The following is an 18,326-nucleotide window of genomic DNA, read 5'->3' as shown; positions in this document are numbered from 1 at the left end:
CGTCCCATGTTTAATCATTGAGATGTTTCATTCCATGTCCTTAATGTCTACAGCAATCCATGTTAATGTCAATTCATGTTTAATCATCGATTTGTGTCATTCCATGTCTTTCATGTCTAATGCCATCCATGTCGGTGTCAATTTATGTTTAATCATCGATTTGTTTCATTCAATGTCCTCCATGTCCCTCATGTTCAACGCGCCAACCGTCGTGGATTATTATGTGTCTGATGTTCCCAAATCAGTTCCTTATTTGTGTACGCGCATACCACACCCTCATTATCTAGATATTGAAGCCGCCGCCCGTACGTCGACAGCCGTCGACAGCGTACGTCGGCTCGGGAGGAGTTGTTGTGTATCGATGACATTCTCCGTGTACGGGAGATGTCGCGACGGTCGTGGCAGCGACGGGCTAGAGAGAGAGATGAGAGGTGGACATTCGGGCTCGCGACTCCTCGCGTTAAGGTTCTCCCTTCGTGTCCGCATCTTACCCTTGTGTGTAATCTTCGTTGTCTAATTTAGTTGTGCTGTCTTAATAAAGATCTTAACGTAGACACAACACCCTCCGGAGTTTCATTACATCTTTTTGGTCTATGGAGTTGTAACTGCATCAGAAAATATATACGAGGAGCATTTTCTTTTGTGGGGTACCAAAGGATCAATCGTTCATCCTTATATTTATTCCGGGAAAGATTGCGGAGACCATTGACTTATTTTTCTGTTATCTGATACTTATTATAACCGACACGATTGGGTGTTTAATGAAATTGGGTATAAATCTGGGGGAGGGGTGTACAATTTCCGAAGGTCGAAAAGGCTTTGTTTAATAAAGTTTGCATTAGACAACATTTGTTTTATTTTACTCACCCATTCCTCTGTTTTGAAAATGGAAATAGAAAACACGCGATTATGAATCCAATCCTTTTAAAATTTTTATTCAAATTTTTAGCCGTTATCATGGATTTTCATAGTTGAGGGATGGGAGAGAAAAAATCGGGTCGTTTGAGAGAAATATTCGTTTTGTTCTTTTCGTAAAAAGATGTACAAAATCTGAAATTTGCTTATTTTTTTTAAATACAAATGGAAATGGAATACATTTTTTAAGGAATACACAAATTATGAAGTAAACCAGTCGATCGTCTGCTCCCACCTTCGTTGATGCAGGACAAATTTATGAAATGCCATGGCCGATGAACCCTGCATTGAATAATAACAAATTACAGGGGTATAAATATTTGGTAGGCTATCGTTTTTTTTCAAAACTAACTATTTAAGAGGGGGGGGGCAACAATATTGCTGGCATAATTAAAACTATGGCCGATTTATTGTAAGCCTTATCAGACAACGCTGACTAACATCCGCAACCTTGAATTCTCAACCCCTCCATCCAGCTTTGCACCCTCCATCGGCTCCATGTGGTCAGTCTATTTAGGGGCAGCATCTGAAGAAGATATATAGCTCTTATGACGCCATGGCTGAAGCACCCAGATTTGTCGAACGTCCTGGTATTCGTTCTGGGGACACAGTTCTAATTGATTTGGATTTGGGACATATATACTATGTCCATCACCCATTCCGGTAAACATGTTGTTTCTTATGATTTAATCCATTCCCACCCTTATAGTGTATATATATGCCTACTTCCCTTGATTTGATGAGGATGATGATGATGATGATTTTATTTGTTGATGATGATGATTGATTTGTTTCCCTATACACTGAGTGTGCAGCATTGCTTATTTAAAACAAATATGTTATAGGTGGAGATGCAAACACCACAGAGAAAATTTGTGTCCAGCTGTTGTAACCTTAACTGAGGGTGGGGGCTACGAGGTGCATGGTCAGCACAATCACGGTGATGATCACCAAGTGATTTTCAACATGGAAGCATTGAGCTGGTGCAGAGAGCAAGCCATGGCCAGTGCGAGGCCCCTCATCAATATTTTTCACGATTCGGTTGAGAGGTATGATACGCATTTGTTTTAACTTATTAGTTAAGGGTATTCAATAGCTATGTTTGTTCCAGATTTCCAAGGGCAAACTTGATATTCCAGGAAATTCGCCGCAATTTACAACGAGCTAGAGCTGGGCAGCAAATGAGAATCCCATTGAGCGCAGCGGATGCATCCAAAATTCTCGAGGAAGCTATAAGATACCGGTAAATTAATTGTTTTTATTATTTTAAAAATGAAAGAAATCTAATCGCAAATGATTATTTGTTAATTTTAGAATGCTTCGGGATGGCGTAACGCCATTTTACTTTGGTCATGTACAGGATGGTGACGATATTGGATTGATCTTCATCAATGTAGCAATATTAGAAGCATTCATACAGGCGGAGGAACTGCATATGGATGGAACTTTCTGGTGTACACCCCAGTTTTTCCAGCAACTTGCCACATTGCATACTATTGCATTTGGATATGTAATTATTTTTCAATTTTCTTTTTTTTTCTTTTATTTATTTATTCTATTTTATAATTCTATTCAGGCTTTTCCGACAGCCTTTTTTTTTATGACTTCGAGGACTGAAGCGCTATACACCCTCTGCATCAATCGCGTCCTTGAAGTCTGCATGAATAGGACTGGAAGAGTACCAACACCCTTGCGGTTAATTTCAGACTATGAATTGGCCATCCTGAGAGCAATGCAGGCCGCGTTTCCAAATGGAAGAGTTAGGGGATGTTTTTATCACTCCGGAATGGTAATTATTAGTTCACAATTTTTTTGTTATTCACTGTTTTATTGAATATTTTTTGGTTAAAGGCTATGTACCGCTATGCCTGCTCTTTGGGTCTGACCATTCCCTACCGAACAAACCCTCAAGTGGGACTAATCATCAGAATGGCCATTGCTCTTGCTCTCGTTCCCCACGAGGCAATTATAAATGCATTTGCTATATTGAGACAACACGTTGCTCAGGTCCAGAATGAGTTTGATGTAAATATTCGAGTGGCAATTGGACATTGCCTTGAATACATCGGAACCTTTTGGCTGGGACGTATCGGCCCCATGAGGTTTTCGGTAAGCAACGATGTCAACCGAACGAATAACCTAGTTGAAGCCTGGCACCGAAGATTTAACGCCATGATAGGTGGTGCACATCCTAATTTTTACATTTTCTTGTGTTAGTATCGTTATTCTTTCTCATTTAAAAGATCATGATTATGATTGCTGTCGCTTATCCTAGATCATGTGCAAACTTGCGTGATCATTGCCGTCCGTGAATATTTAAATGTCCGTGATGGGAGAATCATAAGAGCACCGCGTAGAAGAACTTACGAGAGAAGGGATCGCGTTGTAGCTGCCGCCATTGCGAGCCTTAGGGAACGTCGGATTAACCTCCAAGAATTTCTACGGATGGCCTCAAATTATTTCGAGCCGATTGGAGTTAACATGGGAGTCGATGGGCAGAACCCACCCCCAATTCTACCTGTAATTCTTAATTTATTAAAAAATTATGTTAAATAAATAATCAAATTACGTTTTCCTACAGGACATGGTTGAAGGTGCTCGCATTGCGTTTGAAGTGTTGCTGCAAGAAGAACCTTTTCCTCCGCCACCCGAAGAGGTCGTGGAACAGGGCCGCATACGCCGTAGAGCGGCTGCTGTAAGAGGCCGTGGTAGAGCTGCTGTAAGAGGCCGTGGCAGAGCTGCGGCAGGAGGAGTCGGCCATGGCGGAAGAGGTCGCGGTGTTGCGATTGAATGGGACGCAGATATGGCAGATTTTTTGATGGACCACGATGATGATCTCATCGATTTTCCGTTCGATAATCCCATGCCAGAAGCTCCTGCAAATGCGCAGAATGTTCCGCCGGTAGCCGCGCCGAATGCTCCAGATGGCCCGGTGAATGCTGGGCAACAACCAGTTCAGCAGCATCCGCGGAACAGAGGGGCATTGGTGGGAGCCAATGAACAATGCCCAATTTGTATGTTCAATGTGGCAGACCATGGCTTGGATGGCTGCCGGCATTGCTTTTGCCTGCCTTGCCTCCAACAATTACTGGCAATTCGCCAAGGCGCTGCAGGTCTTCGAGGAGTGCAAACAAATTGCCCAATCTGCCGCGAACCTTATCTTATTACGTTTCCCGTTTAAAACATTCCATGAATCAATAATGTAACAATTGATTTCATCAAAAACTCAAAATCAACAATCTCCCATACTAATGCGGGATTTTCCAATTTCAATTCAAATTTTCCATTCCAAAATTTGTAACCAAGAATTTCTGATGTTTGAAATACAGAACGTTTTTTAAATTTAAAATCCCCTATTTGTTTTGTTGAATTAGTTTCCATTTTTCTATTTACGAAGATTAAAATTTTTTGAACTTTCCCGGCTTGCTGTGTGTCAACTCAAAAGCTATAGTTTGCAGGCCTAACAAGAAGCGAATTTGGTGGCAGTTTTTACGACTGCCCGTCGGGCGGCGGCCTTGTATATACATGTAGATCCCCACCCAACGTTAACAGAAAAGCGTCCGGTTTGTTTGTTTTCGTTTAAAACCAAGTAAGTTTTACTACTGGTTTAGACAAACAAATTGGTTATTTACACATTTTTTGGTATGCCTCAAGTCCATAAATATGTAGAATTTCAATTTTTGAGTGTGATCTACCACAATATTGAGAAACATTTCTTACTGAAATATTTTCCTTTTTAGATGCCTGGAGAAGTTCAAATGGAAGACGAAGCTGAGACTTTCACATTCCAAGATTTCTAAGCTTATGAGCTTGATTATCAACACCTTCTTTAGTCGATCTCCAACTCCTCAAATGCCCTAGACAAGATCTGTTATGAATCCCTGACTGACTCAAGCCAGTTGGACAGCGGTAAGGATCTTGAAATCAAGATTGTCCCCAACAAGATTGACTCACTCTCATGGATACGTAAGTTGAGAAACTTAGTTCCTCCTATTTGAACACGAATTTGACTGTTCTGTTTCTCTTTAGTGGTATCGGCATAATCAAGGCTGATTTGGTTAACAACTTGGGTACTATTGCCAAGTCTGTAACTAAAGCTTTCATGGAAGCCCTCTCTGCCGGAGCTGACATCTCCATGATTGGTCAGTTTGGTGTGGGTTCCTACTCTGCTTACCTGGTTGCCGACAAGGTGACAGTTCATTCGAAGCACAATAATGATGATGAGCAGTATGTTTGGGAATCTTCAGCTGTATCAAGCCTGATCACGGAGAACCCATGGGTAGAGGAACCAGGATTGTCCTCCACTTGAAGGTATGTTTTTTAGTCTTCATTCACATAATTTCCAATATGCTCATGCCTGTTTTTTTCTTTATTGACAAGAAGAAAATCCGACTTAAATGAAGAAAATTTATTGCCAGCCATCTCTCAAGTTAACCTGTGACGAAGTGTGAAAACATTACTTTACAGTTTGGCACAACAGAACAGTGAAAAACCTCAACCCAATCTAGGAGCGCAACAACAGGAATTGTATGCTGGACTGGGATCAGTAATGGACAACTTGATGACCAGTTGGATTAGGTAGCAGTTTACTTTCGTTTATTTGACTTTATTGGCCTTTGATTGTAATGTGGGCATCTTCTTTTCTAGACCGACATCGCCTGACCGTTCATCTCCGGCAAGAGGATCAGGTGGATCGGGCCCAGGAGCCAGAAGGTGGGCAGCCGGCAGCCATAAAACGAAACGCCCAGCAGGTGAATCAGATGATTGCCGATAGTGACAAGGAAATGGAATTGACCGGATCCAGATCGGCGGCGGAGGAGCCAGTGGCTTCGTCGCAGTCTGTCGTGGGAAACCTGCGACGTTTCCGATTTCCCGTCTGGGACGTTCGAGCCGATCTTTCCGCCGAACACGACGCCCGTGGCGTCGGTCGTCAGCTATGGGTTGCAGCAAACGGGTAGCAGCAAAAGCAACCGGAAGGAGTTGAAGTCGGTGCATCAGTGCTCTGCTCATGGCTGGGCTACGAGCACATCCGCGAGGTGCAAAAGCGCCGCTACCTCCTCCAACCCATCGCCCTGGGGATCTTCTCCAACGACGAGCGCAACCACCTGCTGGCCTTCCTGCCCCAACAAGGTCTACCAGCGGCTGTTGTCCACAGCCACGGGCCTCTTGGACTCGGCCAGCCAGTCGGTGGCCGGCCAGAAGCGGCTGGCCAACGTTGAGCAGTCGATCATGACGGCTGGCCTGATGGGCGAGACGTCTGTGACTCAGCGCTAGGTGCGCGGCGAGCTAACCAGCTTCTAGTACCTGATGCACCTCAACACGCTGGCCGACCGCTCCTACAACGACCTGATGTGTGCAGCACTTACTCAGATTCTGGTGTTGGGATCGAGGGACCAGACGCCCGTCGCCTGGTATTTTTCTCGTTTGACTTTCATCCGCCCGTTGACGGGGCACAACGCTCCACTGGCGGCCATCGACATCAACGACCTGACGGGCGACATCGCCACCTGCTTGGGCACTTGGCTCCACCTGTGGTCCATCAACGGCGACCCGCTGGCCAGCGTCAACACCCTGGTGGGTCAAATCGGCCGCTCGCAGCACTAACCTAACCATCTTCTGCGTCTGTGCGTCCGAACGAGTGGGATCCCATGAACGTCGACGGGATCGATGGGCGGAGTCGTTCGAATGTGGTCCCTCGACTACGTCCAGGTAATTTGACCTACGGCGATTTTCCCCTGGTATTTCTCTATTTTAATGGTTTGAATTTGTTGCCCAGGTTCCCAACGAGGAAACGCCGGCACAAGTGAGGACGGAAGAAACGGCCGAGGCTCCTAAAATCGTCGAAGAATCGAAAGAGGATTCACCTGACGTTGCCGAACTGCCCGGCGCCATTCTTCAGCGACAGGCGTCCGTCAGCAGTTTGCCCATCAGCTGCGGCGACAGCAGTGAACACGAAGGGCCTGACAGCAGTAAACCAATTCGATTTTACTTTATTAATCATTTTCGCTTGATTGACGACTCTATTTTTCTATTTATTTGTCCAGCTTCTTCGCCCACTCCAACTCAACCAAAGGAGGGGGAGAATCCATCGCTGGAACAACCGGAACAACAACAACAATCGACTGAGCCGTTGCAGACGAGCCGGAGCGATTCGAGTCTGAACGGAACGTTCGAAATGATTAGCGAGTCGGAAGTGAGGAAGAGCGCCATCCAGCAGCAACAGCAGCAGCAGACGCCCGAAGCTAACGTGGTGGCTCCTTTTGTTAGCCAACAACCGGGCAAGAAATTCCGCCACGTCCTGAAAGAAGGTTTTGATTATTTAATACCTTTAAATTATTGGACGGATGAAATAATTTTATTTTTCTTCCGATTCCAGGTTTCAAGTGGCAGAGGCAGTTGATCTTCCGGACGAAGTTGACGATGCACACGGCCTACGATCGTCAAGACAACAGCGAACCTGCGTCCGTCACATCTCTGGCCATTTCCAAGTAAACATTTTAAAATTAAAGCAAAATCATTGGAATGAAATAAACTAATTTTGTTTATTTGTTTCTTTCAAAAAAGAGACAATCGAACTGTATTGGTGGGCGACGCCCGCGGTCGCATCCATTCGTGGAGCGTGATGGGCCGCTCGGTGGCCGACCATTGGCTCCGCGACGACACGGTCGAAATGTGCACCAAATGCCGCGTGAAATTCTCGTTGACTGAGCGCCGACATCACTGCCGCAACTGCGGACACGTCTTCTGCTGCCGGTAAATTCAATTTGAATTGAAATGGAAATTTGCCGATTGAAATAGAAATTAATTTGTAAAATTTTCTTCCTGGTTTCCACAGTTGCACTCGCTACGAGTCTGAAATTATGCAATAGAGGATCCGCCGGCCGGTGCGGGTGTGTCAGAAGTGCTACGCTTCTTTGAAAATGTCCAGCGATGGAACTTCTTAATTTTCGACTGACAAAAGATGAAGAGATGTTTCATTTAAAAAAGAAAATGGGCTAATCTTTCAGAGAGAAGTTGCTGGAAGCTCTTACGGTTTGTGCCATCTTTCAAGACAATGCCCAACTGTGCAGCGAACTGAGCGACAAAGTAGTCCAGCATTTCGTTCACTGCATCGAGACTCACGGCCGTTACGTGGAATATCTCCACTTTCTGCAGACGATCGTGAAAGCGGAAGGCCAATTCATCCGCAAGTGCCAAGACATGGTCATGCAAGAACTGGTTAACGTCGGGGAGGACGTGCTCGTCTTGTACAACGACAAGGCTTCGTTCATCGCCTTTGTCGACATGATGAGAGTCGGCACGAAAGAACGCCGCACCGGCTGGACACCACTGACAGCAGCGGAGCTCTCAAGTAAAACAAAAAGAAATTTAATTTCCTTCAAACTTTTGACTTAATATCGTCTTTTTTCAGGTACCACATTTCGCAGTTGAGCGTCCGCTTTGATCGGACAGTTATTGAGGGCCTGCAAGACATTGTCGTCTTGTTAAGGCTCATCTGCATCCTTTGGTTCAAGCCGAGTCCTCCGTTATCGTCGATGTCCTTTACCGACCGGAATATCTTTTACAGCCTGGCACGGAAGCACGGAAAAAGTGTGACAATGGCGGATTCATTCGCAGGTAAATTTGACTTGTATTTATGTTAACCCTTGATCTAACTTGGAATTTCTTTTTTATTGAAGGAATGATTAAACACACCGAACGATTGCTGGAGGACAAGGAGGGAAAACTTTGTATCCAAGTTCTCAACACCTTACGTCAGATGATGAATTTCGATGTTCAAAATGTCGAAAAGGTAATCATTCTATTAAAATTTAAAGCAATAAAATTACCTTAATGAATCAATTATTACTAGGGAGACGCATTGAGGAAGAATCTTTTAGTTCGCTACTTGCCAAACCAGCCTCTCATAGTTCTAAGAAGACCGAGATCAATGGCGGAAGCGGAATCTCTGCCGCTAGAATTCATTCAACATTATCTGGTGGTACTGGTGTTGGAGGCGGTGTGGGACAATCGTCATCGCTGACAACCCACGGACCTGGAGGGCGTCTCCTGTCGCGAGGTGAAATGAGTTTGCCCGAGGTACAAGTGTACCTGGACCAAGAAGGCACCTCTGACTCTGATTTGGTGGACGAATTGGTCATGAAGTCGTCGTTATCGCCCAAGGTTTTCATGGAAGCGGTCCAGTTGGGCATCGCCCTGCTGGAAGGCGGCAACCCCGTCATCCAGCGGAGTCTCTACACGAAATTGCAGTCGGCCGAGACGAGCGCCATCTTCTTCAAGGTGTTCCACGACCAAGTCAGAGTGTCGCAAGCGGAAATCCGGTCCACCATGTCGGTCAACACGACCGAAATGGCCTCGGCGGGTAATGTTTGACGAGATGAAATGGCAGAAGAAATTGCGCGGACAGCCGTTCCTCTTTTGGGTCAGCTCGCACATGTCCATCTGGGGTCAAATCCTATTCAATTTGGCCGTCATTATCAACTTGATTGACGCCTTCTTTTACCCGTTTGACACTGACGGACCGGCTCCTGATCCTGGCACTCACCTCTCAGGTCTGCACATCTTTAAACAGTGACTCCCTTTACTTAACCTTACCCTTTACCCCTCCTGCTTTACTTCATTGCGTTGCTCCCTCATTCCTGGTATTGTATAACTACGTGTAAAGAGTTGGAATTTAATACAACCAATCGCGGTTTGCTATATAAAAACTTTGTTCGATTTCTCTCCATACCCTTGTGACAGCTACCCAACGACACCGAGTTTCGAATAGAAAAGCGGTACATACAGCTTAACATTTTGGTCATGAGAAATGATTTTAGAAAAATGATGACGAATGGAATTGGTTATTCGTGGAGGATAACCCGCTGAGTAGATCCGCGGAGTTGATTGCATCAATTTTGCCGCTTAGCTACAGGGATGCCAAATTTCAGAATAAATAGCTTGGGACTACTGACGAATGGAATAAATAGCTTGGGACAAATGACGAATGGACACTAATGCCATTTACCATTATGGGACATAATTGCATGGGTTCTTTTAAACACTGGGCCTTGTGTCTTTTGGATTTTATTACGCCAGGACATAAGTCTTTTGGGACAAATGACCAAAAAAAAAAACAGTGGGATTTGTTACATTTGGGACATATGACGTGTGGGTCATAAATAACATGGGACACTTTACGTTCGGGTCTTCTGACGTTTTTTTAAATTTTGGTGCTTATGTCGCAAGTTACCAATGACGACTGGGACTTGTGTACCGCAAGTCGTCGGGACATAAGTCGTCGGGACATAAGTCGTCGGGACATAAGTCGTCGGGACATAAGTCGTCGGGACATAAGTCGTTTGGAATTAAAGTCGTTGGGACATAAGAGCATTGGATCTTGTAGCCACAATTACCGGAATCTAAAGCAATCGGTTACATTTACTTTCGGTACGCATGTCGTTGGAATAATTCGACAATGGGACCTATGTCTATATATGACAATTTGGAACCAGTGACGCATTTAACCTAACGCCACTGGGACTTGCGTCCTGCTCCGGATCCCGAGGACAACTTTAAAATAATAAAAAAAAATACAGGATCTTTATAACTTGGCACCTTTTGAACATTCAGTTCGAGAAAGTACATACGGACAACGTTGTTAAGCTCTGAGAGCGAGTAATCCTGCGTCACAGGAAGCTGACGGAGTTATTGCGGCAGGAAAAAACGAGAGGGAACCACAAATTCCTCGGATGCGTTGACCGACTAATGAGAGTTCAAATTTGAGCTAAAATGACCATGAATTTTTTTTTACTGCAATTAGCAACTTTAACTGGAGTTCAATAATTTTTTGGAAGATGTAGGCCGCTTTCTGGGCTATTTCCGTGCGAACAAGCCTGTGCTTGGCAGAAGGTACGGGTAGAGAGGACACCAACTTGGAGAGATTCTAGTTGCACTCTTTTACTGGAATTATCCTGCGTGAAACGAATTATGATTTACAGATACAGCCACAATCAAAGAAAGAAAAAATTCCAAAGTTTTTTCTCTTACCTGCTTTAAAATTCGATCTACGGCTTTGACGACTGTGATATAATTCCAATCAACTTTACGCAAAGGGCGCCCTTATTAGGTACCAATCGGCAATTGTACTGAATCGTTCCGGGTCAGCCAAGAGAGCCAAGAGTTCCTCCAACTCCAGACAGGTTTCAGACAGGATAGCTTCCGGAGCAGTTTCATCACAGATAACGTCGTGTGCTTGGCTGTAAAGGTCAGCGGCAAGCAGGAAGTGGCATGAAATTTCGGATAAACGCATAGAGCGCCTTAACTGCCCGACATTCCTCAATTCACTGAGATGGAACGCAAAGTTTTTCGACGAGGAAAAGCTCGCACTGCTCGTCTTTTTCTTGTCCGGTGTGACGGCCGAGGATGTCTTTCACAAACGCTACGCGACAAACGCAAAAGATGGTGACGATTTCAGATGCATCGCGACAAAAATGGCCCAATGTCAGAGGATACAATTTTCAACTGGGAAGCGAACGAATCGACAACCGGGCAGCAGTAATTTCCGAAAGATGTGAGTAGCCCAAGGCTTGGCGTTGCTGCCCCAGCAAACAAGACAGAACATTTTCGCATACGTTCCATGTACTGTGGCTCAGAGGATTGACCAACTTTGCCAGCGGAATCGTACGGAGACAGTAGAGTGAAATCAGTTGGAAACACAAGTCTCTGAAAAAAAAAAAAAATTAAAATCTAAATGACCGTTCCAATGGTAAATCAACGAATAAACGGCTTACCTGAACGAGGTACATGTTGATAAATAGGGAGGAGATGGCTCATTGGCATAGATTTCAGGTTTTCAGCGTCGTTGTGATCTGACGATATTCCGCAAGAGGCCTCGTTCTCGATCAAGGCGTCAGTGATGCTCCCAACCGGGGAAATGACATACCATAGATGATGGGCCAACGCCTAGCTTGATCCAATCCATTCCTTCAAAGGTGTTGATCTTGCCCTCAGTGGTTTCCCAGACATTTCTTCACTGCCAATACCGGGAGAAACCAGCAGTAGATGCATCGTATTTCCAAAACCAACAAGCATATAAATGACAAATGAGACAATTGTAGGCTACTCGTTTCCGAGAAGAATGTCATGGTTGAATTTTACCTGATAACTTTGTCAGCATCAATCCCTTTTAACAACCATTTGACCAAAATTATCAAGAATATGGGTAATTGGGACAAATTTGCTCGGATAAAAGGCAAATGGGTGAGTTTTAAGCAGAAGTATAGAGCACTGAAAAAGAATAAAAACATTTTTTATGAGTGATAAATTCACTTTAACACATTCAACAGATAAATACCTTAATTAGTTTTTAGGGCTTTAACTCTTTGATCTAAATCCCAGACCGGTTGGAATTCATGACTGATTTGTGTAACTCGTGAGACATCCATGTTAAGTCCCTTGTGTTCACTTGCATGCTCTTCTAATTCATCCAGCTGTTGTAGCCTGTGTTTGATTTGGTCATTGATCTGATGTTTGATGCCCACTAAGAAAAAATTGTTGGTCAACTTATGGGTTAATAAAACTATTTGATTTAGTTTTACATTACATTTTCCTCCTCCTTGAAGGTAACTGGATCTGACTTAAATGGAAGTTCCATTTAATTTAAGCTGTGTCTGAGCCACTCTTCTTGCGACTCACTGTCCTTCTGGTTACAAGCTGGAAAAGTTCAGACTCTTCGGCTAGCCGACTCTTCAACTTCATCTTTGGACACAATCTGGTTGAGAGGGTAACTGGTAACTGCCATTCAATGCCGGCTCAAGGGATGCCATCATCAATTGTTCCTCCTCCTCTTTTGATGGCTCCCTATTAAAGTAGGCCTATGTGCAAAACTTCAGTATCTTGTCAGCTTTATAACTTTTAATAATAAAATCTTACATGAAGGCTGCTGTCACCATAAACTTTTGCTCTTGCTGATGGGACACTAAAGCTCTGATGCACGGCTTCATTCAAGGTTTCCATCTCTTCCATTTCTGTATAATTCCATCTCATGCCCAGTGATAATGTCATAAATTGACTACCCTCTTCTTCCTCGCTCTCCTGGGTAGTACGCTCTGGTAAAAGGATTTATTCTTTGGTTGCAGTTCCATCTCTCTACAACTCAATGCTAGTGCAAGTGCAGAATAGCAGAAATGAATAATTCAGCCCCCTCTTCATCTTCACTCTGATCATTCCAAATTTCAAAACTCAGGATTTTATCTGCTTTACAACTTAAAAATATTATTTTAATGTGGTACACAGATTCTTACAATTTTGAGGAATTCTATGACATATTGATTGGTTAACTCTGCTCCATCACTATTGTCTTTAGATGTGCGATTGTGACAGAAAGGGCATGTGATTACTGATTAGTGCCTTGAAGTACAGTCTATCTTTTATAAGGTAAAAATATAGATGTCTTATGAATTTAAACATTTTCGTACCTGGAAACACTCGAGGCAAATGATGTGATGATGCGACTACACTGTAGAAATTTTGGTTTTCTAATTTCCTCATCATATTTGTATGAGCAATAACAAATATTACAAGTGACAAGATTTTCAAATGTGTTGACACTTGACCTAGCCATTTTCGACTATGATTTAATCCAAGGCCGTGTTGACATTCGTCGGCCTTGCATGAATTAAGTCAGAACAATCTAACGGGAAAGAAATACAACTCAAAAAGGCAATTCGCGTTTCAATCAATTACCACGACGACAACTTTAATCCAATAAAAATGACACTATGACGTTGCCATCCGTCATCATCTCCTCTACAACCTAGAATTAATTATTTTCATTTCAATCAAACGAATAAAAAACGTATAAATTAACAACGAACCCCCCCTCGTTCGGCCCATACCTCTGAGAGGAACAGCGCCATCTTATCGGTTGTCGACTGGTGGATTTGGGGGGTCGAGTTTCGATAGAATCCCTATCGGGAAATTCAAATATTTAAGTTCTTTATATTATTTTGCGACGGCTTGAACAAACGTTCATGGTACTGTAATGAAGCGTCCGCTTAGATAGGGCTGCTCGACATCTTTTTTAACATTTGTTGCCATCGTGGCAACGCAGCAACTCATGTATTTTTGTCTGCTACGAGTGACTTGTGTTTGTTCTGCGAAATATGAATTTTTTTGAAAAATAGTGATAGAAAAGGGGGTTGTTTTGAAGTTGTGATGTGTTTTCTTTATACATTAGTTCGTTATAGTGTTAGTGTTTAACTATGTCACTGTCTAATTATGCCAGTGGACTTAGTATTGAGGCCAAAACACGTTATTTGGGAAAGTTATTTGTGTAGACAACAATTTCAAGAGAAAAACATTCCACGAATCGGGCATCAAGTCGCAAACTAATCCCCCAAAAAGAATAACAAAGCTTTGGAAGTGTGACACTTGCAAGAAAGCTGCTCGTGCCGCAGCGGCAAAAGCAAAGAAAAATAACTTACCGGTCGTTCCTAGTAACAGTCAAGTTCAGAGAACAGCACTTTCCAATATAACCTCAATCAGTAGGCCCTAGTGAGTGAAAAGATACAATTTGTGTACCTTCCTTTGTAAAAAAGAAAATCTCCATTTGTGAAAATGTTGTGTTTGATTAAATTATTACGAAGAAAATGGTAATCTGTTTGTGCCCCTGTTAACCAAGGTTAATACATCAAGTATTTATTGAAAATTTGTGGTTTATTATGACAATTATTCACCTAAATACACTTCAGTAAGGGTACAACAGATGAACACGAATTGTAAAGAGCGCAACAGACCCGTGACAGAATTGCTATTCTGTCACGTGACGTAATTAAATTTCCCTGAAGCTCAGATCATTTCATTAACATACACGAGTTTTTCTTCAGTAAGAAATAGTTTTTCTTTTAAAACAGTAAGTTGCAACATTAATTCTGTTACTTGATCAACTGAAGTTGTTAGTGATGAATCACCGGAAGTAAATTCGACGTCCCTGATGGATTGACTTGAATTATTTAATGCAGCTGAAAATTATAAGTAATGAACCAGAAAATTACTTTCATTAATTACAAAATAACATTTTAAAACATTACTTACGCAATGCATCAAAGGTGGTTTCAACCGTTATGATAGTTTCATCATCGGCAGTTGAAGTCATGTCAAAAGTTTCCGTACTTGTTGTTACATCGTTCAAGGATGGGATTGGATGAGAATCACTTATTAGAAGTGTATCTCCAATTAATGCAACATCTTCATCGAAACTGTTTGAGGTATCTTCAGTTGCAGTTTCAACATCTATCAATGGAGGTGTATCAGCCTTGTCAAAAGCAACATTATTACGTACTTGATGATCACCATCTGTAATGACAAAATAGTTCATTCATTAAAACAACATATAGGAATGTTTTTTTACACATAAAATGAATAATGCAATACCTAGAAATTGTTTCGTCTTATTTGATCCCACATTTATAGAGGGTTCCCAATCAACATGTTTTTTGTGGAATTCTCCACTCGGCTTTCCTGTAAGCATTTCACAAATTGTAAGATAATAATCAATAATTGTTAGTATTAACCTATAAATACCTGTAACAAAGTGATCCGAACACACATAGATATTTTTCAAGTTGGTGTGGATGATGTAATTCATTCTCTCCAACCACAAGTCTCGTCTTACACCCTCCTTTGGTAAACTATACAGTTTTACACTTCACTTTTCAGGTTACGGCAATTTGACACTTTGCACCATCTACTCACTGAACCTTTTTTAGTATTCATTATTCAGAATACCTATCAATTAGATAATTTAAAATTTTGTGATTGTTTTAATCTGAATACAAACTTTCAAATTTCACAGAATAAACAAGTCACTCGTAGCAGACAAAAATACATGAGTTGCTGCGTTGCCACGATGGCAACAAATGTTAAAAAAGATGTCGAACAGCCCTATAGCGCGCGCTGAAGTAAGATAGAAAAGCAAGCTTATCAGCTCGCCGCGAAGGGATAGTCGTAAGCCAGTTGAAAACTGTCTTAAATGCCAAATTCAGGGCCTATTGTTAAGTCAGACTTATTCACAATTCACACTTTTCTTCACAGACTTTTTGGTCTTAAAACGAGATTTTTTTGTCACAGTTCAATATCCTTACCAGTTATTTACGTTTAGTTTGCCCAACTCGTATGTTCCTATGTTTACACAAAAAGTTCAATCATTGAATTTAAAAATAACCATCTTTTAGTCAAATAACTGCAAAACAAAAATGCAAATCTGGTTGTTGCGTCATGGTTGGAACATTAATTATTGCGTCATCACGGCGATGCTATGGTCATCTGGTGGTGATTAATTTTGACCAAAATTGAAAAAGTTGTAGTCGCAACCGCCAGATGTCACTAGTCATTAAGCAATTATTTTAGCAGTTTTTCATTAATTACGGGAAAACTAATTAAGTAAATGAAATCTTTTTTATTCTGGTCGCACCGCATATTTTTTGTGTAATTTTTAAGACCAAAAAGTCTGAAATCTGTCGTAAAATGCCCGAGCTATGGTGCGGGACATACATACAGACAGACATACAAAGTGACATGGCTTTTTTTTTCTGCGTATGCGATTATTAGCTTCGCCCTTCGGGCTCGCAATTATACTATTTCCCCCCCCCCCCCTCTATTAACCCTTCCTCTTTTACTCCCACAAAGTTGAGCGAAAAAGCGAAAAAGCCAGGCAAAATGGAAAATTGTTTTGGATGGCTTGCGGCAACGTGACCCAACCTCTCCTTAATCAAGGCCATGTGCTTCAGAGTTAAATGCCTTAAAGGCTGTCTCGTTGTCATGGAAATTAAGCCTTTGTCCGTTTCTAGAATATTACCCCATACCCTAACTGTCTGGTTACATCATGTAGTTTTGCCGCGAACCGATAGGCGGCATTTTTTAAAAAAAGGGGTAGTCGGATTTTTATGGAAGATACTGTACATGACAAAAAATTAAATACGTTTGGACAAGTGATTTTGCCTATATATTATGGAGATGTTAGACTTTTCCAAAATTTTGTGATTAGTGATGGTATTTCAGAAGATTGTATTTTAGGATGGGATGCTATTAGGAAACATGGCTTTACAATTAATGGGGAAAATCAGAGCATTTATCTAGCATTTATCTAGCCAGACCAACAAAAAGGCACATCAGGACCAGCGCCCGAAATGACGATTACAGCAAGTCAACGAGTAAAAATACCCCAGCAATCAGTAATGGTAATTGAGGCGAAGATGAAGCGTTCATTTCCTTACGTCTCTCCTAAAGCGACAGTGGTTTTTACGTCTAATAAAACACTACCAGGTGGTCTAGAAATAAGAGATTTTGTTAGCACCGTTTCGAACGATGGAAAATATAGTTTATTAGTAGAAAATCATTCAATGCATTCTGTTTGTTTACCAAGATCTTCTCAATTAGGAACGATTGAAATTGCGAGTTCAATCATTGGAAAAGTAAAAATAGATAATGATAGTAGTTTAGGGGATAAAACTCAAGTTTGGATAAACTGTGAGGACCCAGAAAAAGGAAATATGGATAATGATAATAAATTAAGGGATAAAACTCAAGTTTGGTTAAACTGTGAGGACCCAGATAAAGTTGAAATAGATAATGATAGTAGTTTAGGGGATGAAACTCATGATTGTTTAAGACAATACTATGAGGACCCAGAAAGCTTTAAAGAGCCTCAAGGTTATTCACGACGGAACATTGTGGCAGCAGATTTTTTTTGCGAACCTAAGGATTTTTCCCGTCGGATTCTTACGGTGTCAGAAAATATAAATGAGCCAGAGGTTTATCCAAGAAGGAGCTTGGTGGCGTCAGAAAGCTTAAAAGAGCCTAAAGTTGATTTACGACGGAGCTTTGAGGCAACAGATTTTTTTTGCAAGCCTATGGAGGTAGCAGAAGATCTTAAAGAGCCGACATTTTATAATGAGGTTCCAAAGGATCTTAATAGTGATTTAAGCTTAGATTTAAGGTCAAGCGATTATTTAAAGCAGAGTAGAAAGATAGAGACTGAAAACGCGTACGCGAACGCAGAAAAGGAGAGAAGCGGTAAAAATCCAGAAAATGATTCATTTGAATTCCCAGACGTTGATTTAGAATTTCGAGAACCCCTTTCGGACTTAATCTTTGAATTTGTAAAAATTTTCGCTTCTGAAACTTCAGAGTTGGGTAGTACCGACTTAATAAAACATACGATAGACACACAAGGGAGAGGCCCTATCAGACTACGCCCATATCGCTTACATGTAAAATATAAAGAAATAGTTCTTAAGTTATTGGCTGACTTGAAAAAAGCTGGGATTATAGAGGAATCAATTTCAGCTTGGGCAGCACCAGTAGTTATAGTTATAAAAAAGAATGGAGAAATAAGAGTTTGTGTTGATTACCGTAAATTAAATAGTATA

At 41.9% G+C, this 18,326-nt stretch overlaps 2 protein-coding genes and 2 long non-coding RNA genes across 9 annotated transcripts; 1 reads left to right on the top strand and 3 right to left on the bottom strand.

Moving 5' to 3' along the window:
• Positions 1-5,078: 5,078 nt before the first annotated feature.
• LOC124329525 (WD repeat and FYVE domain-containing protein 3-like) lies at positions 5,079-9,623 on the top strand. Of its 2 annotated transcripts, none has more exons than XM_046788606.1 (11): positions 5,079-5,226; positions 5,299-5,493; positions 5,563-6,624; positions 6,692-6,884; positions 6,960-7,223; positions 7,292-7,403; positions 7,480-7,668; positions 7,751-8,266; positions 8,327-8,532; positions 8,595-8,707; positions 8,768-9,623. In XM_046788606.1, the coding sequence occupies exons 3-8, from the start codon at positions 6,583-6,585 to the stop codon at positions 7,782-7,784; spliced, it is 834 nt and encodes a 277-aa protein (XP_046644562.1). In that variant the 5' UTR covers positions 5,079-5,226; positions 5,299-5,493; positions 5,563-6,582; the 3' UTR covers positions 7,785-8,266; positions 8,327-8,532; positions 8,595-8,707; positions 8,768-9,623. The 2 variants fall into 2 exon arrangements, with proteins under 2 accessions (XP_046644562.1, XP_046644563.1); XM_046788607.1 differs by having other exon boundaries at positions 5,296-5,493.
• Positions 9,624-10,503: 880 nt separating this feature from the next.
• On the bottom strand, positions 10,504-11,986 carry LOC124329527. Of its 3 annotated transcripts, none has more exons than XR_006916805.1 (4): positions 11,688-11,986; positions 10,945-11,619; positions 10,722-10,868; positions 10,504-10,659 (listed from the first exon to the last, which is right to left on the bottom strand). It is a non-coding gene; the product is annotated as an uncharacterized LOC124329527 (long non-coding RNA). The 3 variants fall into 3 exon arrangements; XR_006916806.1 differs by having other exon boundaries at positions 10,504-10,868; positions 10,945-11,153; positions 11,203-11,619; XR_006916804.1 differs by having other exon boundaries at positions 10,504-10,868.
• A 70-nt stretch (positions 11,987-12,056) lies between these two features.
• Positions 12,057-12,680, bottom strand: LOC124329528. Its single transcript, XR_006916807.1, has 3 exons — positions 12,500-12,680; positions 12,251-12,436; positions 12,057-12,183 (listed from the first exon to the last, which is right to left on the bottom strand). It is a non-coding gene; the product is annotated as an uncharacterized LOC124329528 (long non-coding RNA).
• Positions 12,681-14,598: 1,918 nt separating this feature from the next.
• On the bottom strand, positions 14,599-15,841 carry LOC124329362. 3 transcript variants are annotated; one of them, XM_046788419.1, is made up of 5 exons: positions 15,481-15,841; positions 15,331-15,417; positions 14,992-15,252; positions 14,842-14,918; positions 14,599-14,673 (listed from the first exon to the last, which is right to left on the bottom strand). In XM_046788419.1, exons 1-5 carry the CDS (start codon positions 15,542-15,544, stop codon positions 14,626-14,628), a joined length of 537 nt encoding a protein of 178 aa, XP_046644375.1. In that variant the 5' UTR covers positions 15,545-15,841; the 3' UTR covers positions 14,599-14,625. The 3 variants fall into 3 exon arrangements, with proteins under 3 accessions (XP_046644375.1, XP_046644376.1, XP_046644374.1); XM_046788420.1 differs by having other exon boundaries at positions 14,599-14,918; positions 14,992-15,004; positions 15,059-15,252; XM_046788418.1 differs by having other exon boundaries at positions 14,599-14,918.
• Between the last annotated feature and the right edge of the window lie 2,485 nt (positions 15,842-18,326).

The sequence above is a fragment of the Daphnia pulicaria genome, chromosome 3, assembly GCF_021234035.1.
Source record: "Daphnia pulicaria isolate SC F1-1A chromosome 3, SC_F0-13Bv2, whole genome shotgun sequence".
Classification (NCBI taxonomy): domain Eukaryota; kingdom Metazoa; phylum Arthropoda; class Branchiopoda; order Diplostraca; family Daphniidae; genus Daphnia; species Daphnia pulicaria.
Note: the sequence above shows the minus strand (reverse complement) of the source record. Positions and strands in the feature narration are given on the sequence as shown.